Source organism: Anabrus simplex, chromosome 3 (assembly GCF_040414725.1).
Source record: "Anabrus simplex isolate iqAnaSimp1 chromosome 3, ASM4041472v1, whole genome shotgun sequence".
NCBI lineage: Eukaryota > Metazoa > Arthropoda > Insecta > Orthoptera > Tettigoniidae > Anabrus > Anabrus simplex.
In genome coordinates, this window is record NC_090267.1 from 282675874 (window position 1) to 282700184 (window position 24311).

The 24311-nt window shown below is 39.4% G+C and overlaps 1 protein-coding gene across 1 annotated transcript in view; it reads right to left on the reverse strand.

Moving 5' to 3' along the window:
• LOC136866260 (serine/arginine repetitive matrix protein 2) overlaps positions 1-10862 on the reverse strand; it is a 519326-nt gene extending 508464 nt beyond the window's left edge. The window contains exons 1-2 of the mRNA XM_067143064.2: positions 10528-10862; positions 10207-10346 (exon numbers count right to left, since the gene is read on the reverse strand). Of these exons, the coding sequence (XP_066999165.2) occupies positions 10207-10344 (138 nt within the window). The 5' untranslated portion in view covers positions 10345-10346; positions 10528-10862. The remainder of the gene's footprint in view (positions 1-10206; positions 10347-10527) is intronic.
• Positions 10863-24311: the final 13449 nt, after the last annotated feature.

A 24311-nucleotide genomic window follows, 5' to 3' on the forward strand; every position in this document is an offset into this window, starting at 1 on the left:
CCACTGAAATTAAATACTTACGCAAAGTTATATCTTGAAGAGTGCTCATGTGTCTGTACTCAACACTTGGAACACTTTCCATGATCATATCAAACAAGGAAATTAAGCAGAATATGCCTCCCTAAAATACATACATACATTATCATTATAGATTGTTATGCCTTTCAGCATTCAGTCTGCAAGCCTCTGAGAATTTACTAAACTTCGCCACAATCCTCGATCTGCAACGAGTGTTGTGGCCTCATTTAGTTCTATACCTCTTATCTTTAAATCGTTAGAAACCGAGTCTAACCATCGTCGTCTCGGTCCACCTCTACTTCTGTTTCCCTCCATAGCAGAGTCCATTATTCTCTTAGGTAACCTATCCTCCTCCATCCGCCTCACATGACCCCACCCCCGAAGCTGGTTTATGCGTACAGCTTCATCCACCGAGTTCATTCCTAAATTAGCCTTTATCTCCTCATTCCGAGTACCCTCCTGCCATTGTTCCCACATGTTTGTACCAGCAGTCATTCTTGCTACTTTCATGTCTGTTACTTCTAACTTATGAATAAGATATCCTGAGTCCACCCAGCCTTGCTCCTGCAAAGCAAAATTGGTCTGGAAACAGACCGATGTAAAGATAGTTTCATCTGGGAGCTGACTTCCTTCTTACAGAATACTGCTAATCGCAACTGCGAGCTCACTGCATTAGCTTTACTACACCTTGATTCAATCTCACTTACTATATTACCATCCTGGGAGAACACACAACCTAAATACTTGAAATTATCGACCTGTTCTAGCTTTGTATCACCAATCTGACATTCAATTCTGTTGAATTTCTTACCTACTGACATCAATTTAGCCTTCGAGATGCTAATTTTCATACCACACTCATTGCACCTATTTTCAAGTTCCAAGATATTAGATTCCAGGCTTCCGGCACAGTCTGCCATTAAGACCAAGTCGTCAGCATAGGCCAAACTGCTTACTACATTTCCACCTAACTGAATCCCTCCCTGCCATTTTATACCTTTCAGCAGATGATCCATGTAAACTACGAACAGCAAAGGTGAAAGATTACAGCCTTGTCTAACTCCTGTAAGTACCCTGAACCAAGAACTCCTTCTACCATCAATTCTCACTGAAGCCCAATTGTCAACATAAATGCCTTTGCAAGCTGTCCACTTCATGGCCGTATCGATGAGTTTAATCAACAAATTAATCTAAAAAGCCACCTAATCGATACTTTATTTCTTTTGCCTTTGGCAAACTTAAAAATACATTAACAAACACAGTACATGTTTCCGACCACTTAGTGGTCATCTTCAGCTGTATATAAAAAATCTTAGATGATAACATTTAAAAGCAAGCACATTGGATCTTATAACTATATCCCATGGGAATCCAAAAACTATTGTTCTAGATGCTTTAAATGAATTGGAAGATGGGGGGGGGGGGTTGGGGGTAAGGAGATTGATGTGAATGATACTTAAATTACAGTATCGTTTACAATTGTGTTTAAAAAACTTAAATGATGATAAACATATTTAAAATATTTAAAAGCGTCTATGGTAAAATTATTTTTGATAAAATTAGGTGGCGTGATTAAACATTTGCCAGATAAGGTAAGTCAAGGCCACGCAATCTCGAATACAAATATCTTCCCGCTATCTATTTAGAATTCGGAGCTTTTTACTTTTATCATATGTTATATATTAATATATTACGATCTCCTGCTGGTTACAGATCGCGAGGCAAGCTGCCCGAATTAGATCGCCATTTTGTATAACAGAAGCCACCACAGGGTTTTAACAAGTTAAACGACTAACACAAATTCTTTTATCACATTCCGAAGAGCAATTCTCGGAAGTTAAACAGTCAACACGGCCTTTTAACCACAAGAATATCACTCAAGGAAGTTATCAAATATAAACAATAAATACTTGAAGACTGGTGCATCTAACAAACTTTCATTCAAGCACAAGTGTTTTTTAATAAGTGCCTTACCATAGACACTTTAGAATATTTTAAGTGTGTTTATAAAAAACAAAGTGTTTAACAGCACCATAGACGCGAATTTTAATTAAGTTAGCATTTTCTCACAAATGCCTGAAGATTGTTACAAACACGAACTTTTAATCACGCCACCTAATTTTATCAAAAATAATTTTACCATGGACGCTTTTAAATATTTTAAATATGTTTATCATCATTTAAGTTTTTTAAACACAATTGTAAACGATACTGTAATTTAAGTATCATTCACATAAATCTCCTTACCCCCAACCCCCCCCCCCCATCTTCCAATTCATTTAAAGCATCTAGAACAATAGTTTTTGGATTCCCATAGGATATAGTTATAAGATCCAATGTGCTTGCTTTTAAATGTTATCATCTAAGATTTTTTATATACAGCTGAAGATGACCACTAAGTGGTCGAAACATGTACTGTGTTTGTTAATGTATTTTTAAGTTTGCCAAAGGCAAAAGAAATACAGTATCGATTAGGTGGCTTTTTAGATTAATTTGTTGATTGAACATAAATGCCTTCGATCGATTTTAATAATCTACCTTTAATTCCATAGTCCCCCAGTATAGTGAACATCTTTCCCCTCGGTACCCTGTCATATGCTTTCTCTAGATCTACGAAACAAACACAACTGCCTATTCCTCTCATAGCATTTTTCAATTACCTGGCGCATACTGAAAATCTGATTCTGACAGCCTCTCTGTGGTCTGAAACCACACTGGTTTTCATCCAACTTCTTCTCAACGACTGATCGCAAGATGCCAGTGAATACTTTGCCTGGTATACTAATCAATGAGATACCTCGATAGTTGTTGCAATCCTTCCTGTTCCCTTGCTTATAGATAGGTGCAATTACTGCTTTTGTCCAATCTGAAGGTACCTTACCAACATTCCACGCTAATTTAACTACTCTATGTAGCCATATCATCCCTGCCTTCCCACTATACTTCACCATTTCAGGTCGAATTTCATCTATTCCTGCTGCCTTATGACAATGGAGTTTTTTTTTTTTCCATCCTTTCCACTTCCTCAAGCATAATTTCACCAACATCATCTTCCTCCTTCCCATGAGCTCGGCTGTTTGCAACACCACCAGGATGATTTCCTTTTACATTGAGAAGATGTTCAAAATATTCCCTCCACCTCTCCAGTGATTCCCTGGGATCAATTATGAGTTCACCTGAATTACTCAAAACACTGTTCATTTCCTTTTTCCCCCCCTTCCTAAGATTCTTTATTACTGTCCAGAAAGGTTTCCCTGCTGCTTGACCTAGCCTTTCCAGGTTATTACCAAAATCTTCCCATGACTTCTTTTTGGATTCAACAACTATTTGTTTCGCTCTGTTTCTTTCATCTACGTACAAATCCCTGTCTACCTCGGCCCTTATTTGGAGCCATTTCTGATAAGCCTTTTTACGTTTACAGGCTGCTCTCACTTCACCATTCCACCAAGATGTTTGCCTTTTCCCATCTTTACACACAGTTGCTCCTAGGCATTCCCTTCCTGTTTCTACTACAGGATCCCTGTATGCCACCCATTCACTTTCTATATCCTGAACCTGCCTACCGTCTACTCTTCGAAACTTCACTAATCATATCCATGTACTTCTGTCTAATTTCCTCGTCCTGGAGATTTTCTACCCTTATTCGTTTGCAGACAGATTTCACTTTCTCTACCCTAGCCCTAAAGATACTTAGTTCACTACAGATCAGATAGTGGTCTGTATCATCGAAAAATCCGCAAAAAACTTGTACATTCCTAACAGATTTCCTGAATTCAAAGTCGGTTAAGATATAGTCTATTATGGATCTGGTACCCCATGTCTAGCGGTGAATAGCCTTATGCTTGAAGAATGTATTCGTAACAGCTAAACCCATACTAGCACATACGTCCAGCAAACGCTCCCCATTCCCATTAGCTTCCACATCTTCCCCACATTTACCAATCACCCTTTTGTATCCTTCAGTTCTATTCCCAACTCTCGCATTCAAATCGCCCATTAGCACTATTCTATCCTTGCTGTTGACCCTGACCATGATGTCACTCAATGCTTCATAAAACTTGTCAACTTCATCCTCATCTGCACCCTCACATGGTGAATACACGGACACAATTCTTGTCCTAATTCCTCCAACTGACAAATCTACCCACATCATTCGCTCATTTACGTGCCTAACAGAAACTATGTTGCGTGCAGTGGTATTCCTGATAAAGAGCCCTACCCCAGACTCTGCCCTTCCCTTTTCAACACCCGTCAAGTACACTTTATAATCTCCTATCTCTTCCTCATTGTCTCCCCTCACCCGAATATCACTTACTCCTAGCACATCCAGATGCATCCTCTTTGCTGACACAGCCAGTTCTACCTTCTTTCTTCCATAAGCCCCATTAATATTGATAGCTCCCCATCGAATTCCATTTTGTTCGCCAAGTTGTTTCCAAGGAGTCCCTCGCCTGTCAAATAGGAGTAGGACTCCATTACTCCCATAGGTCCGAGGCTAGCTTAAAATGTTCTGAGCTCGGTAAATTCATGAAGCAGGATGCTACCCTACTTGCACATAGCCCAAGTGAGGATCTCTCCTCCAACGGGTTATGGTCCACCGGTGAATTGTATAGTCCTAGCCGCCTGAGCACAAGGAGGGCCATGACTCGGAATATGTCCGAGATGCCCACTCCCATTCCTAGCAACTGGTATCCCGACTCTCAGGAACACTTACTAATAATAATAATTTTTTTAATGTTATTTGCTTTACGTCCCACTAACTACTTTTACGGTCTTCGGAGACGCCGAGGTGCCGGAATTTAGTCCCGCAGGAGTTCTTTTACGTGCCAGAAAATCTACCGACACGAGGCTGTCGTATTTGAGCACCTTCAAATACCACCGGACTGAGCCAGGATCGAACCTGCCAAGTTGGGGTTAGAAGGCCAGCGCCTTAACCGTCTGAGCCACTCAGCCCGGCGGAACACTTACTAGGCCAATCAGCCGTTGCCCATGGTTCACAAACTAGGACGTGACTACAGTAACTCACAAACATGAACCATGCCTCCCTAAAAGACTGATAATATCATTTCTCAGTTGAACTCATTACGAACACCACTGAAAATATTAAATCCCTTACAAACCTGTCACACAATTCCACAAATTTCACCAAAGTTACTCACACCCACACACAAAGCCTTTCAGCTGCTACGAAGAAGACTCAAGTTACTGAAGTTGTTATATATAAATTCACAGCCTGCTACTTTTCACGGATTCCTTTTCTTCAAAATCACAGCCTGCTACTTGTTTGGGAACATCTCCGTGAATGAAGTAGCAGTTGAGGTCGAACAGGTGATAGCCTAATCAATAATGTATCGATACATTTACCGGTCGAATTTCAAACATTGCATCTCAGAATATTACCAGCTACTATGGAAAGTCAACTCCGATTTGACTGCAGAAAGCGAAAACAAGCACGGATATTCAAAATCCGTACAATAACGTTGTTTATCCGTACAACCGTAAAACACTCAAAATCCGTACATTTTACGAAAAAAACTGAATACCTGGCAGGTATGCTCGGTAAAAGAACTAAGCTGGCCCTGAATTTTACTACAAATAGGCTGACCTTGGACTTGAACTTCACCACTTACTGCTGCCGTCACTGCTTGTCTCACATAGTGATTCTTGTCCTCTTCAATCTCTCTATTCCCTTTTCCACTGGGTTCCTTTTCACAATTTTACCTCAGCGGATAGGTATTTTGGTAAATTTGGAAAAATATGAGGTACCGCTCCTGGTTTTAACTTCCGCCTCACACGAAGAAGTCCCAAGTTTTAATCATTCCGTACGAAACAGTCAACCCTTATAATTAAATCTGCCAAAATATGCGGGTCATATAATCTGCTTTTGATTAACAAATGCTTATATTTCCGTGGAGTAACTCCTGCCCACTTTGCAAACAGATTTTCTTTTGACAGTGTAAAAAATTATCTACCATCACACTTCCTTCTGTAAACCAATTATCACAAGGAACGAAACAGTACATTTTCTCGAAATAATAGAAAACTAGCAATTGCACACATAAAGCACTGCACAGATACTTTAGGAAAATATTAAAACAAGCAAATTTCTTTGATAGGTGTTAAAATAATCATCATGATTTCACACACACATGCTATTACATTTGTGACTGTGGCCTTGCTTAAGGTACAGCCCCAGCAAGCCTTGTATGAAAATGGGAAACACGGAAAACTATCTTCAGGCAGCCAACAGTGAGCTTCGAACCTACTATCTCCCGAATACAAGCTGATATCTACATGACCCAAACCGCACAGCCACTCACTCGGTTGAGTTTGATAAAGATATATCCTTCATATTCACAGTCTTCCGGCAGGCACACGACAATATTACTCGGTCCACATTGTGGAAGATAATGAAGAAGTTTGGCATTATCATAAAGTATATTTGACTGACTGAAGTTTGCTACTCTGAATCAAGCTGTCAAGTATGCTTTGCAAATGAACATTCATCACCCTTCACTGTTAAAAATGGTTCATTGTGACAGGACGATACTCTGTCACTAGTCCTGTTTAATATCACATTAGAGAACGTGAGACATGCAACTTGTTGAAACAGGGACATGGGGTTGGTTGGAACCGACACAATCCTAGCACTTTGGTGATCATGGGCAAAACCATGAAAGAAGTGATGAGACACATCTCAATTTATGCTCGAAGCAAGCAGGGTAGGACTGCCAGTCAATATCGAGAACACGAAAGTATATGATACCAGTAGTACCTCGTCATCAAACTGATATTTATGACACTAATTTTGAAAGAGTCGAAACTTTAAAGTACCTGGGCTCAGTATTACTGAATAAAAATGAAACGGAGAAGGAAGTTTGAAAAAGAATAATGAAAGCGATTTGAGTTTTATTACCTAAACCAGCTCTATAGGTCACGTATGGTGCCCGAAGGAAACTATATACATCTATACAAAAAACTGAGAGCGACTGGTACTGCTACATGGTTGTGAGATACAGGTAACTCCACAGACGCTTAAACAGCACTTGAAAGGACGATTGAAAGGACGATTTTTCAAGATGATATATGGTCCGATCTATAACAGAGTCCAGAAGATGAGGAAAGTACTGTATCAGTGGTTTAAGAAAACCTATATTGGGAGGAAGATTAGGCTACAAGAAAAAGACTGCAGTGGCTAGATGTTTATAGATCAGACGGTAGGCCTACTCTCTCCAACCACAGATTTATCCATCAGCCAACAGGGAGACGTCCAAGATGTTGCCCAAGGACAAGGTGGAAAGAAGAGTACTGTTGACATTGAAAAACAGCAGTTTAATCCTAGTGTATTCACTCCAGCTTATAACACAATATCATATATATGAATCATATCTTAAAATCCTTGAAGAGAGATGTGTTCATTACCAACGCCAGGAACCCGTCCAAAAAGGTACATTCACTTTTATAACCTAATGAAATATTTCACGTGCCATTGACCACTAGCCATCCAGCTATGAGCACAGCCATTCGCCGACATAACGTCATTCCCAGAATTCCTAACTCGCTGCTTCCGTTACCAACCGGCGCAAAACAAAAACACGGCAAAAGGTTTTCTTAGTAATGTAATTTAGTAGCTGTAACCTATCTTTGCAAATTCAGGCCAAGCTCTGTCATGAGAACAGTGGTCACACTCCCTTCAAGAGTCTCTTAAGTATCGCCGCGGCGCATACTACTCGCACAGCAAGAAAAAAGTTAATTTATGGCTGTAACCTATCGTCGTATTTTGTTGGACATTTCCTTAACAGTTGGTGACAATTCGCAGATCGCTGGCAGATCGCAAAGACGCTCGTATCGGCAATCCCGTGAACTAAAAATAAAAGAGCATCACCCACCAACGAGCCTCCGTGTACAGCTAGTGGAGCGAGTAAACTAGGACTCTGCCCCAACAGCCAGCATTAAGGATTCACGATGTGTGAGACAGAAGTAAATGTGCCAACATCAGTGACAAATACTTGTGATGTGAACATACCGTAGATATGTTGTCAAGATTGGACTTTAATTTTGCTAGTTTTGTAGATTTTGCCCTCTGCCGTGCACTTAAATGGCTTGTTTTCAACTGCAATAAATGATGATGATGATGATGATGATTATTAACTGAACTCAAACTGACTAACTACAGAGTCAGAAAATATAGACTTGATGACTTAATGATCATGGCCACCAAGGCGGGCTGAGAAGAAATTGAAACAGTAGTTGGTTAAATGACCAAAGGTAACCACGAAACGTCACTGTAATATTTGTTCCAAATGGAACATAAATGCTTTTACACAAATAAAGTGAAAAATCTACAGTAAATTAAGAAATACCGTTGTTACTAGAGAAATATGTACACATACTTACGGGCTGTAGACAGGACTCCTTTATGTTGTATTCCGCTGCTCGTGCAGTTGTTTATTTCTTTCTTGAAGTCCAGGGCTTGCACCGACGAATGAAAGTGCTATGTCTGTGAATTGTCATTATCTTTGTCCATATGACTAGCGCGGGCAGTTCAAACAGCAAAATACCATGATCCCTGGACCAATAAATATATTACTTTTTTGTTGAAAGGAAAATAGCATGATCCCTGGACCAATAAATATATCATTTAATGAATGTGTTAGGGCACAAAACAAATTAGCAACATGAAGAAAACAACACCTAATTAATTCAAACAACTTCAGTGTGCAAAGACATCACACACGGAAGTGTTAGACAAACAAAGCACATACGGAAGCGTTGCGACGTAGCAGAAAAAATTGTTGTAATGCAGTAAAGTATGTATCCATATTATTCCCTGCAAGTATAATATTTCTTAATTTACCGCAGATTTTAAACTTTAAGTAAAATGAATTATTATATTCCACTTAGGAAAAATATTACAGTGACATTTCGTGGATACCTTTCGTCTACAGAACCCAGCAGTTTAGCTTCCGTAGACCATACACAAGATAGGTTAGAGATCCAAATGGTGCGGGTCAGACACCACTAGTAATAAATAAGGCTGGTCAAAGACCTTGTATCCACTGGAGTCCCTCGAAAATGTGACAAAAGTTACAGTGACATTCTGTATTCAAGAAAGAACAAATGTTTATTGTGCTTTTCTGATTTTCACCAAAAGTGGATGCCCTGGGTCCTGGACAAAAACTGAACTAAGCAATTTTCTGATTTTCACTGAATTAGGCAACCATAGAGGCCAGCCAACAGCAAATCTGAAAATGATCACATTTCACAGATTTACACTGCACCTGTCTTAATTCTACTATATAAATAAGAATACTTATTGAGGCAGGTTTGGCAGATCCTTGACGAGCATCAAAGATCTCTTCTATTTGCTATTTCAGATATCACTTCATGTCATTTATTTCAATGCTTTTTCTCCTGCCTAAACATGCGTATGATCTATGGAAGTGCCAGTGAAACAGCAAGCGCAATTTTACACCGGATAAACTAGCAGTGAAGCAGCAGTTTTCTGCACTCAGAGGTGTCCAGACACTCATGGTAACCATTTTCACTTTAAATACCTGCTGTAATTTTAAAGTCGAAAGTTATGTGTAAGCCTCATCCATTGATCTCTGTGTAAAAGTCTGGCACTATGTCTGTAACACAGAGTTATCTTTTCCTAAAGTGTGTAAGTAAACTTAAGTATACATCTTTTTTGCAGCCTCCCTATATACAGTAAAACTCTTGAACAGCGCATGTCATTGACGAACTAACTGTTGATTACCAACCTACATCAATGGTGATATCAAGAAACACTTACACACACACACCTGAAAAAATCAAACATTTTATCGAGTGGATGGTAATAAATTTATACACAACCGAACAAGGACTAACCTCTTATATTCCACAAAACTAGGTTTATAAACCAAAAGAACGTCAGTCTGACATTTGACATGAATTCTAACACAGAAATATGCTAAATACATGTCAATATATGACAGATATTTCAAATTGTGTTATAAATCGTAGACCGAGTTTCAGATATATATAACATGCACCTGTAGATCCACTGGAACCATTCAAAAGCCACAAGTAAACTTAAGAGGGTCGTAGACTTCTCTGAATGGCAAATTGAACAGAATAAATTATATCGAGAATATAGCATTGCAGGCGAGTTTGAGGGCTAGAATTACCTTCCAAAATACTCACTTGAGTTCGTCTTCGCTTGAAAGTTCTCGGCAACGAAATATCACTATCACTTTCACTGATGGATTCCGATAATTGCAGAGCTCTTCGCTTTGGTCTTCTATGGCTGTTCATGGGTGTCTCACCATTCCAATCACTCATTACTACACACAATAAAACATGGTAGATCAGTAAGAACGGTTCGAATGTCTATAACACATTATAACCCCCACATTAACCTCGAATATCAAGTACACACATCCACCAATACATGCAAGCTGACAAATAAGTGTTTAAACACCACAAATAAGAAGTACTATTAAGTAGCTGTAAAAAATAATTCACCTGTTACAATTCACAACACAATACTTTCTACATGTTTATTTGAAAGAATCTATAACAAAATAGGAAACATGACATTTCATCAAAATTTTGTTACCAGCTTTCCGTTACAAAAAATGGAGAGATATACACCTTTCTTACAACTAAACACTCAAGAAATGAAAAACTAAGGAGTTCTACTAAATATCCAACACTAAATAATTAATATTTAACATTGCTACTCTTTAAAAATTGCACTCAAATGACGGCCAAAACTCAGGGCAGCACATCATCACAACGTCCGCCATATTTCTTCGTCAAAACGCATCCGATTAGTTCCCTCGATCCGTGCATGAGCTACTTCACAATGAACACCATGACGTCATTGACACATACACAGAATCCTTAATATTTGCAAAACAGAAAACAAAATAAAAGGTGGGAGAGGGCTGCTGAACATCAAACACGGTATAAATTATAAAAGGCATGTTTAAGGTGGCCAGGAGTCCGGTATTTGAAGGTCTGAATTACTGTCCCGTTTTAACAACATACCGGACGCTCCTTTTTTCTCCTTATTTAAACAACTCACTTCTGCTATGGTTAAAGGTATCTTTTTAATTTATGTACAGTAGCATTTACCGATCCTGCATTTCAATTCATTATTCTTCATCTAGCCATTCTGTGCTATGATTGGAACGTGCAGTGCAGTTAAGTGGCGAGAGAACCGCTGCCACCGAACCCAAGAACATGACTCGTGGGAGCAAGACACAGAAGCATCTGGTTTTATCTCCCACAATGTAGACCGAGTAATACTGTCGCAACAATTAACGAAACCATATACTCATTCATTTTCAAATTATTTTTTTTCGTAAAGGACATCTGAACCGCGGATAATGCAGGTGCAATACATATCGAGGGCTCAGAATGACAAGGTTCTATTTTCTTTTTATTCAAAAATGAGAGTTTACATCCAAGGATGGAATACTGCAAGATCTATATGTACTGTTGATGTTATATGGAAATTTTCATTTTTGAGGGCAGTAAATTCATTTTAAACGTTCTAATTGCATGTCTTGCTTTTCCATAAGAATGGCAAGGTTCTAATTGAATATTCCAACCGTTTTACCAACATAACCGAATAGCTTGGTGTACAAAACTCTTTTGATACAGAATTTCGGTATAACTTTTCACTATATCCAATTGCATGTGCGTTAATTTACAACCATTTGGAAGGAAAAAATAAATTCAGTCAGAGCCGTCTACATTTAATTGTACATGGCTCTGATTAAGTACATCCACTAAGACAGGTGATATTAGGCCCAATATGGCAGTGATAAACAAGTTCGACTCACTTTTATCCCTTTCGCTCCCTGCACTCACAATTGTGAGTGTAGATTTAACATTGCCTAGATACGAATTTTTTTTTTTGTTGACTTCGTTCACTCCGTTCTCATACGAAAGTGAGGGTTGTGGTTTATGTGAAACAACTGCAGTCTGGCGGTATTCCTCAGAATCAAAGTTGAAAACAAGGAGTCTCATTGCTTGCTTTGTGACAAGATGGCACAAAGAGGTAATTATGTTTCTATTTTAGTCAATTTTTACTTTTAATTATTATATTGTTATAAATTATTAACTTAATACTCTCTATAATTAAATTATATAAGTTTATTTCCAATCTAAAAGTATTTTGGATATTCAGTTCATCAATGAATTATGCACTCACGTTTGTGAGTATTGGGAGTGTACGTGTACCACTCAGCTTTGAGGTTAAGTTCGTCAGACATGCATTTATTACTATTAAAGTAGCTCTAGCTACCTGTCTGTAGATCCTATTACTAACTACAGATTCGAACCATATTTTTACTTGCTGGCAGTATATTTTCACGTAGTTGTAACTGTTTTAATTTACATTACAGTCTGTACTATCTGCCCCTAATTTTAAGAAAAATGTACTTCAAGGTCTCTGTAGTTTTTCAGATAAACTACGGGCACTAGAAAACCTCCTAGATGATCCAGGGGCTATTCAAGATTAATTAGACATGTCAGATATTGAGAAATTTGATGACAGTGATGACCAGTCAGCATGGCAACCAGAACCTTGTGCAGATTGTTCTAGTTCAGAATCTGAAATAGAAATGCCAGTGAACCCAGTTCCTTCGCCAAGTGTCTCATGGTCTAAGAAGACATTCAAACGTAAACCTGGTCCTGAATTTATTTCTATAGAAGAAGGAAATCCAGTTTCGGTGAGTCAAATTTAGGGATTGCTACTTGAATGGGAAGGTACCAGAAGAGATGATGGACCTACTAATGTTCCAGTTGGCCATTGGAGAGTGTATTATAGGTGGACCCAAGAGAAAAAGGTATGACGATTTCAGTGAGCAGAATGGGAAACTTTCTCCCCCACAAGACATACCTGCAGGTATGCCCGAAAAAGACAAACGACTTGATGGTTTTGAAAATTATCCAGTTGTAGATAATTTGAAGACGTCACTATATTGCACACTTCATGGCTCTCAATGGAGATCTCACACACAATGCATGAAAGGCAATGTTTACCTCTTTTTAAATAAATACAATAATTGTTTCCGTTTGTTCTACTTAGTGAAGTAGACATAGTAATAGAGTGCAGAAATTCCGTTATGAAGACAAATCCTAAAGTGACACTTACCTTGCTGTAGTCAATGTTTATGTTGTTATAATTTGTTATATTTCTGGTTACAAACTATTAAAAATTTACTTCAATTAAGGATATGATGGCAAAAATTGATTTTTCATTCACGAAGCATATTTTATGATGACAAATGCACGATCTCAACCATCCTCATTGCCTTAGTGAATCTGATACTCACAATTGTGAGGGTCATGGTTTACTACTGACCCTCACAATTGTGAGGGGTCAAGAAATATCCCTAGTGGCGTTTATAAATGCGAAAAAATTAATTTTTGGTAATATTTAGACCATATTCACTTAGGAAATGGCAATTACGCACCCGTATTCTCATAGTATATGTCTCGGGAGTGAAAGGGTTATCATGTCACAGTCTAGCGTGAGCAAGCGGGCAGTGAGGTCGCGTTGTGCAGTGCGTGCCGTGAACATGGTTGGAATTAAGCAGTACTGGACCGTGACTGGAGGTAGCAGTGGAAGCAGAGGAAGGAGTCCAAGAATGGGCCAGTAAAAAGGAAGAGGTGGTAAAAATGGGCGAAGCGGTGCTGGTAGCAGTAGTGTTAGCTGTGCTTCTGGTCATTGGGGGAGGGGGGGTTGGAATTAAACTCCGGCTCAAATACCAGTGGCAACTTCATCTTGGAAGATTTGGCAGCACTTAAGGTGTTAGTGAGAGAAGTTATACAGGAAAATTGCCATTGGGAGCAGGTGCAAGAAATAAAGGACATGATGAAAGAGCAGATAAAGGAGATAGGGAATATGAAGAAATGGATACCGGTAGATACAAAGACAGAAGAATCGACTAACAGAACGCGTAACATGGAGAAAGGAATAGAGTTGTTAAGAGGGAAAGCAAAATATCTAGAAGAGGAGGTGGTGAAGATGAAGAAGTAGGCAGAAATGCGCAGACAGGAGAGAATGAAGAAATCTTTATTTATATATGGTGTGGGAAAAGGTGAGAAGGAAGGCAAGATTGACATAATCTATAAGGTCATACAGAATAAGATGAAGATAAATTTCAGTGAAGCTGATATAGACGATGTTGAAAGAGTGGGTAAAGCTAAAGGACGTAGACCAATTAGAGTAAAGTTACGCTCTACCCTAATGGCAGAAATATTGCTAAGAAACGGCAACAACTTACATGGACAGAAAGAACGGGTGAAAAGAGACATGGGGAAAGGTGATGAAATTATGAAAATTTTGAATAAGCGTCTTTGGAAAGCGAGACAGCAAGGGCTAAAAGCCCGCATAAGAGCACAGAGACTATTGGTGACAAATGAAAGCTGGGTTAGAGAGCACTCAGTGTCAAAACTGAAAGAGATGGACGAACGCGTCAGTACCGAGGTGGAATTGATGGCAGTATAAGATGGAAGGAAGCAGAAACAAATAGGGATAGAGTGGAGGAAAGTGTGAAGATCATCCCAGGTGGAAGTGGACAGTATAGTGCGGTTGTAGAAGAATTGAGCAGTGAAGTGGTGACTGAGGGAGAGTCGCAAGAATAGTTAAGTGCAGTGTGCAGTGGTCTAGAGAACAATAAAGGAGGTGAGAAGAGAGACCAACAGAAAGGTAAAGCTGTCATGAACAGGGGAAGAAGTAAGAGTCTAAAAGACTTTTGGGGTAAAGTGTGCAAAGGTATGAAGGATATTGAGGGCAGAGAACGACAAAAAGTGTTAAAAAAAGGAGAAATGGAAACAGTGAGTGAGGGGACTAGAGTAACAAGGAGTAAGAATAGGAGAAGTAATTTGGAAGGGAGGGGGTTAAGTTATAACTATATTGGAAAATAGGATGTGTGAATACTGAAGGGCTATTAAGCAAATTAGAAAATAAAAAGGTTAAGGAAGTAGTAGAAAGTTATGATATTGTGGCACTTTTGGAGACGTGACTTGAAGCAGGGAAAGATATGTCATGAAACGGGTTTGTGGTTGAATATAAATTCAGAAGAAAGAAGAGGAATAAGGGACGCATCCCAGGAGGAACAGTAGTTCTAATCAAGGAAGAAATTTGTGGACTAGTAGAGGATATTGAGGCAGACGTGCAAGAAGCTATCTGGATGAGATTTAATATGGGGTGGGTAGAGGGAAGGATGAAGAAAATAAGTTTCGCTTTCGCATATTGCCATCCTAGGAGTTATTTATATACAAATAAGCAGATTTGAAGAGCTAATGCTGGATATTAATATGATAAGAGAGAAGTTTGCAGAAGAAGACATGTTGTTATTTGGTGATAGGAACGTGAGAGTAGGGGAACAGAGTCCAGTTTATAGTAGAGAAGAAGGGAGGCTTATGTTGAAAAGTAGAAGAAGTGAAGATAAAACAATAAACAGTTATGGTGAGAAGCACTTAGAGATGTGCGCCGCGGGGAATTTATGTATTCTGTATGAATGGAAGGAGGGCGATAGCAATGGCAAATTGACGTATGTTTCAGAGCAGGGAGGTAGCGTGATCGACATGGTATTAAGCTCGGAAGGAGTGTCAGAGGAAATCGTAAGGATGGAAGTTGAAGATTGGATTCAATCACACCATTTTCCAGTGTGGGTGTTGTTAAAAAGGGGGAAGGAGAAGCATATAAAGAAAGAGGTTAAGAAGAAGGACGAACTAGGGAGAGGGTATATTATATATAAATGGACAGAGAAAGTGGAACGGAAATGGGTAGTAAAAGTAGTAAAAGAAGAGTTACATTCACTAAAGTATGGATGGAAGGTTGGGTTAGAGGAAAATAATACTGATAAAGCCTTGGAATTGCTTCTACATCCAATCAAGAGAATAGCTCAGGTTAAAAATATAGGAGAGAAAAGGAAGAGGGGGAAGAATGGTTTCATAAAGAGTGTGAGGGAATGCGAAAGTGGTTTTGGGAGCGTTAGGAGAGTGTAGGAATAAAGGTGGGAGCGTAGAATGAAATGCTTTCTGTGATTTAAGGAAAGGCTACAAAAAGAAAATTTGTGGGATAAAAAACGTCATGGATGAAAGAACAAACTGAAGCGAAAAACAAAGAATGTAGGATGAATAGTATGGGAAAAGTTTGGGAAAGGATAAACAGAATAAATAAAGGTGGAAGGAGACTAAAGAAAACAAGTATTGAGGATGAACAGTGGGTGAACTACTTTATTGAATTGCTCGGGGAAAGGGGGAGGAATTGTTGAGTGAGGTAGGGGAAGAAGTAATTTGGAGAGATAGGGGAATTGCAATGTACGAAATGGACAAAGAAATCACTAGAGAAGAAACATTGGGAGTGATAAGAGGGATCAGGATTAGGTCGGCGGGGGATTCAGTGGTATCAATAATAAGTTTTGGAAATAAATGAGCAAAAACGAGACAATGATAGAGGGCATATTGAAATCATTTAATAAGAGTTTTGATGGGGGGTACGTACCCTAAGGAGTGGGAAACAGGAATTGTATGTCCAATAGGTATACAAGAAGAAATGTAGCAAAAACAGTATGAATAATTATAGGGGTATATCTCTGTTAGATTCCTTAAGTAAAATGTATACAGGGGTATTAGCGAATAGGTTAAATGAATTGGCCAAAAGAAATGAAGTTTTGTCAGATTACCAAGGGGGATTTAGAAAAAATAAAAGAACAGTAGACAATATAATGATAGTTAAGACGGTTTTGGAGAAATATATGAGCTTGACAAGAGGTAAGGTGTATGTAGCGGCAATTGACTTTGAAAGGGCTTTTGATAAAGTAAATAGAGGGGCTTTATTAGAAACATTGGGTAGGTTGGGGGTTTCGGAAAAGATGATAACTGCAGTGGAGGCGATATATAAGGTGGTCAGGTGTCGTGTAAAATTGGGAGAAGAGTGGTTGAGTAGACCCATAGAGTCAAAGGTGGGATTAAAACAAGGGTGCAAATTATCTCCGTTATTGTTTATTTTATTATTAATGATATTTTGGATGGACACGGGGGAACAACTTGGCGGTACCGGTGATTAATGGGTTGGAGATACCGCGATTGATTTTTGCAGACAATGTGATTTTGATAACTCTAACCGCAGGTGGAATGCAGAAAAGCTTGAATGCAGTGTCGGATTTCGCAAAGAAGTGGGCCTTGAAAATTAACGGGAAAAAACCTAAAGTGTTAGCTGCGCAGGCACATAAATGAAGAAAGAAATATTGGATTTTGATGGTGCAGGAAAATAGGTTGGAACAAGTAAGCAAGTTGGAATATACAGGAGTGATTTTTAATAGAAAAGGGACTTGGGAAGATCGAATTAGAAGATTTAGAAGTAAGGGTTACAGCTATAAAACCTGGAGGTTAGTTTCAAGAACGGTTGTATTCGGTAGGGTAATGCATGGGGCGGAAGTATGGGGGTTGGAGGATGAGAGAGTGGAATTAAGACAAATTATTAGAAAATTTGGTAAGTCTGTAATGTGGTTCCCTCAGTGCACAGCGAATGCAGGGGTGGAATTAATGTGTGGTGAAGGTACAGAAGTAGAGTGTGTGAAAAGAGTAGTTAAATATTGGATGATCTTGATAAGGCAAGAAGGCGGGAGGGTATTACAAGCCACGTACAAGCAACAATTGAAGAGCATGTAAGCCTATAAGGGATACTGGCTAGAAAAATTAAAGGATTCTTCGAGAATGTGGGCTTGGGGTACATGTGAACAGAGGTTTGGACGAAGAAAGAAGCCAGAGGACTGGGGGTGCTTTTGAGGAGGATTAGAGATATGCAAAGGCAGAAATTATTAGAAGAAAGTAGGTAAAGAAGTTCGCTTAGTGTTTTGAATAAGGTAATGGAAGTGACTGAGATAAATATTAGATATGTGGATAGGTTAAATAGGGGTGGGGTAGTATGGTGATTCATGGGACTATACAAGAATAAGGATGGTTAAAGGGTAGAGATAAGACAGTATATGTATTATGTGGGATAGAAAGCGACGATTTTCACTTAATTGGTAAGTGTAAAGAAACGAACAAGATAGGAAACATTTTATTGAGTGCCAAACATCGTGAATTAATAGAAAAAGTGGATAAGCAGAAATGCGTAAGGTGGATTATTAGGCAATTGGAAGATGCAGGAGAGTTTAACAGGTATGTATGTGTGATTAAGAAAATTTGTGAAAGAAGGTTGAGAGAGGAAGATGCATAGGATGAATAAGTGAAAGAGTTAAGGCTGCAAAGGGAGAGGAGTGTGTAAGACGCTGAGAAATTGAAGGTGAATGTAATGTAATTACGTTAGAGATCTGATTAGATTTTGTAATTGTAGGAGGCCTTATCAATTGTGACAGGGCAGGATATTATGTAACTGTTGACTAATAATGCACTAGAATCCATCTAGTAGTTGGTCGGTGGATAAGAAATGCTAACTCAGTTGTTGAGCAGACAAGCACATATGCTGAGAATGATCAAATGTGAAGCCTGCGGATCCCGCAGCAATGAACTGTTGTGATTATCGTGTGTATAATTTAAGGAAGATTTAGATGAGAAAGTTTATCTAGAATTAGACGAGAGAGATGATAGAGAAGGGCTAGATTAGTTTTATTTACTTGTTTACTGGAATTGTAGGGCATTCGATTATTATTATTATTATTATTATTATTATTATTATTATTATTATTATTATTATTATTATTATTATTATTATTATTATTATAGCATTATTACAGCGTGAACATGTATCTGGGCTAATCGCCTGTAATGTTCAATGTTTAATAAACTAATATTGATATCAATAAACCAATATTTTATCTTGTGACATTTTTGAAGGGTATTTCGAGATGTCATGGGTAATATATATTTCTGAGTATGCAGTAAGGACAATATCCAAAAGGATAAGCAAAGAGGAAAGCAGCTTTAATTTCAGTTTATTTCCAAATCGTAATTCATCCAGATATTAATATTAGGTTATGTTCCAACCTTCATCATTAAAAGAGTAATATAGTGTTGCAGAATGATGATGATGATGATGATAATAATAATAATAATAATAATAATAATGCTATTTGCTTTACGTCCCACTAACTACTTTTTCGGTCTTCGGAGACGCCGAGGTGCCGGAATTTAGTCCCGCAGGAGTTCTTTTACGTGCCAGTAAATCTACGAGGCTGACGTATTTGAGCACCTTCAAATACCACCGGACTGAGCCAGGATCGAACCTGCCATGTTGGGGTCAGAAGGCCAGCGCCTCAACCGTCTGAGCCACTTAGCCTGGCTGTTGCAGAATGTTTCCAAATCAAAATGGGTCTGAATGTAACATCCCCAGCATTGATAACGATACCAATAAGGACACCGAGAGCTCTAATCAGCATAAAAGTGAACAACTGCAAGAACGTCTATGACTAGTTTCATATTCAGATTCGTCTTGTGGATCAGAAAGTTAGGAAACACCCACTAAGAAATGAAGAACAAGGACTAGACAACGTCACACACCTCAGTGGAAAAGTACGGTACAGGAAGCAAAGATTGACATCAACACGGAAAAGACATTTATCCCGAAGAGGTAAGCTGGTGAAATCAGTGTTAACATTGAAAGATTGTTCAAATGCTTGTAAGTTCCATTGTTGCTTCTAACTTAACAGAAGATAAAAGACTTGATATATTTACCGTACTTCTTATTATCAATTAAGCCAGAAAGAGAAACATTATTTCTTGATTTTAAAAAAATACAGACAGTATAGATGCTGAAAGATGTGTGAAAATTTCAAAGCACTCTAAGCCATTCTAATGTCATTTTATTAAAAATTATTGTAAAATTCGTGTCTGTATTTCTTTCTGTCTGGGCACTCAAGGAGTATGTCAGAAACCTGCTTTATTGCTCATAAGTATTTAGTGCAGGAAGACCAAAGTCTGAAGAAAGAGGCAAGTTTATCAGGGATAAATTCTCCAAAGGAAGGAAGGATAAAGTCAAGAATCATTTTATTTAACATGCCAATCTCACTAATCTAGCTAATAATAAAAAATGAGCATATATCCTAATCTAAATCAACAAAAATGTATGAATTGTACGTAAAAGAGTGTGAGACAAAAGGACCCAAACAAGTTAAAATATCCATGTACAGGCACATATTTTGTAATGAGTTCAGTTTGTCATTTTTGCAACCTAAGCAGGACAGATGTGACATGTTTGAGGAATTCCATGTGGGAAGAAAGAAAACAGAATGCCGCATGAAGTACAAGGAAAATATGAGAATAATATAGAACAAAAACAGTTAATGCGTCTAGAAAGACAACATGATACGGAATTAGGACATTCAAGTGACCTTATTATATGCTTTGACGAGGAAAATTTCAACAATCTTCCCCAGACTAATGTTAGAAATTTATTTTACAAGAGGAAACTAAGAGCTTATGATATGACAGCTCATGTTTCTCCGTCTAAGTCCGGTTATTGTGCAACGTGGACAGATGCTTTAATTTGTCGTTCCGGTAATGACATAGCATGTGCAGTAATAATATTAATGGAGAATATTATTCAAGACCATCCAAAAACAGAGAATATTATTATGTGGAGTGACAGCTGTGTTTCTCAAAATCGCAATTCGTTTATTTGCAATGTCGGATTTCCTGCTGAAGTACCCAAACATAAAACCAGTGGTAATGAAATATTCTACTTCTGGAGATTCTTGTAATCAAGAAGTAGATAATATGCATTCCAACAATGACAAGGAACTCCGCTTTTCTGAAGTATAGTCACCAATAGGTCTTTTGTGGTTGTTATTTGCTGTCAACCGCAAAAGGCCTCACAAATTTATTCACATGTAACTTCAGCACTTCAAGGATTATAAGAAAGCTTCTTTTAATCTAAATTATGCTCTTGTTCCATATACCAAGCTTACGTTTGAACGAGATTCCCCCTTAAATATTGGGCATAAAATTCTCATGGTGACACTGAATTTCAAATTGTTCATTTGTCACGGTTAGTGAAGACACAATCTCAAAATGCTGAATTTAAATGTACGCCGATTCCGTTGGTTATCCTTCAGCGAAAGATGAGTAAATAGAAAATAAGTGACATCCGATTAAGGTACAAGTGGATGCCACTCTTGGATAAAACCTACTATGAGTCTAATTTCAAGCAGTATGATTCCTAAGCAAACATTTAAAATGACAACTCTGTTCCTATTTAGAGAATTTACACTGACTGACAGAGCAAATGCAACACCAAGGAGGAGTGGTTCGAAAGGGATGAAAGTTGGGGAAAAAACAGAGACGGCACGGACGAATAATTGATGTTTATTTCAAACCGATATGCAGGTTACACAATGCGCACGGCATCGACTCAGTAGGATGTAGGACCACCGCGAGCGGCGATGCACGCAGAAACACGTCGAGGTACAGAGTCAATAAGAGTGCGGATGGTGTCCTGAGGGATGGTTCTCCATTCTCTGTCAACCATTTCCCACAGTTTGTCGTCCGTACGAGGCTGGGGCAGAGTTTGCAAACGGCGTCCAATGAGATCCCACACGTGTTCGATTGGTGAGAGATCCGGAGAGTACGCTGGCCACGGAAGCATCTGTACACCTCGTAGAGCCTGTTGGGAGATGCGAGCAGTGTGTGGGCGGGCATTATCCTGCTGAAACAGAGCATTGGGCAGCCCCTGAAGGTACGGGAGTGCCACCGGCCGCAGCACATGCTGCACGTAGCGGTGGGCATTTAACGTGCCTTGAATACGCACTAGAGGTAACGTGCAATCATACGCAATAGCGCCCCAAACCATGATGCCGCGTTGTCTAGCGGTAGGGCGCTCCACAGTTACGGCCGGATTTGACCTTTCTCCACGCCGACCCCACACGCGTCTGCGGTGACTATCACTGACAGAACAGAAGCGTGACTCATCGGAGAACACGACGTTCCGCCATTCCCTCATCCAAGTCGCTCTAGCCCGGCACCATGCCAGGCGTGCACGTCTATGCTGTGGAGTCAATGGTAGTCTTCTGAGCGGACGCCGGGAGTGCAGGCCTCCTTCAACCAATCGACGGGAAATTGTTCTGGTCGATATTGGAACAGCCAGGGTGTCTTGCACATGCTGAAGAATGGAGAATGGCGGTTGACGTGGCGTGCGGGGCTGCCACCGCTTGGCGGCGGATGCGCCGATCCTCGCGTGCTGACGTCACTCGGGCTGCGCCTGGACCCCTCGCACGTGCCACATGTCCCTGCGCCAACTATCTTCGCCACAGGCGTTGCGCCGTGGACACATCCCTATGGGTATCGGCTGCGATTTGACGAAGCGACCAACCTGCCCTTCTCAGCCCGATCACCATACCCCTCGTAAAGTCGTCTGTCTGCTGGAAATGTCTCCGTTGACGGCGGTCTGGCATTCTTAGCTATACACGTGTCCTGTGGCACACGACAGCACGTTCTACAATGACTGTCGGCTGAGAAATCACGGTACGAAGTGGGCCATTCGCCAACGCCGTGTCCCATTTATCGTTCGCTACGTGCGCAGCACAGCGGCGCATTTCACATCATGAGCATACCTCAGTGACGTCAGTCTACACTGCAATTGGCATAAAGTTCTGACCACTCCTTCTTGGTGTTGCATTTGCTCTGTCAGTCAGTGTATTATCATGATGTAACATTCTGTGCAGGGTCCCACTGTTCCATCTAGATTTTGGAAGTGATTTTTATATTTTAATGAAAAAAGTGTGTAAGTAATGTTCATGAAAATATAATACTTTTTGAAGTGTTCCACGGTTCCATATTTAAAGAGGAGATTATTTTTTTAGTAATGAAATATTCTTGAAGTAATGTTGACTTATAATTCATCTGAAAACGGCTTCTTCTATGTAAATAAAATCGTAACGACCGTGTGTCAGTACATTCAATATTTTTGCGAAATGATCATTCAGTTATCCGTCTCAGGCGTAATAATGACCATCTCCATATATTTTTTAGCTCTGGTGTCTGCCTGTCTGAGTTCTTATAAATTGAAAACTATTTAACATATTTCTATCAAACTTCATGTTTAGAATCCACATGGCCTTGGGTAGGTTCTAGTGCCGATATTGTTTCTAAATCCCTGAATTGACTGGGGGTTAATACGAAACCGAAAAATTGACTCTGCACTCCCACAAAATTTACACAACAAAACTTAATGGAAATCTACCTGCCTTAATGGAAATCAATTTCTAAAATGTTCTTCTCATGTGCATCATTTCGATACGAGGATTAATGAGGGAGATATCATTAACGGACCGTTTTTTCAGTCTAACTTCGAGCAGACAATTGTTTAGCTTTTTTAGTCTATTTGTGTGTACGTACGTTTGTTGAGTTCTTATAACTGGGAAACTACTCTGTATATATCTACCAAACTTCATATCTGTTCCTGGGTTGTATTAGGGTCAATATTATTTCTAAATCCCGGATTGACTTGGGGTTTATAGGAAGTCGAAAAAATTCTTTTTCCTACAACACAAAATATACCTGACCAACGTTAATGGAAAACCACCAGGTTTAATGGACATCAATTTCTAAAAAGTGTTTTCTCTTGTGCACTTTTTCGACAGGAAGATAACAAGGGAGTTATAACTAATGGACTGTTTTACAGGCTATAATGTCATTTAAGTTGGATTAAATGCTTTAACGAAAGAGCCAGTTTATACTTTTCGATATAACAGACAATAAGAGAAATTATCGTCAACTATTGGTTTCATGAGCCTTCAGCCTCAGTGCCACTCACAGTTTCAGATTAACAACAATATTTAACCGGGAAATAGGAAGAATTACGCACAACTTCGGACCAGGAACGGTATTGTTCAATAATACACTGAAGAAAATGAAAACTGCAACACCCAGAACGAGTGGTGCTACATTTCTGCAAATGAACATGCAGGACGAGCGTTCGGTTGTACTTCGATGATTACACTTTCAGGTACCTATAACCGCAAGTTTGGACAACAATCAATACAGGACCTGCCCACCACGAGCTCAATACATTGATGAATTCGTCGAGGCATGGAGTCAATTAGGCCCTGGATCGCTTCCTGAGGAATTGTGGCCCATGCTTGCTGCACTACACGCGTCAGTTGTTCCAGAATTGCGGGTGGCTGAGGACAGTTGGCCAGTTGTCGACCCATCATGTCCCACACATGCTCAATAGTACCGAGGTCCGGGATCTGGCGGGCCATTCTGAGGTTGTGATGTCGTGGAGAGCTTCTCTGGAGATGCGTGCAGTGTGAACCCGGGCATTGTCCTGCTGAAACATC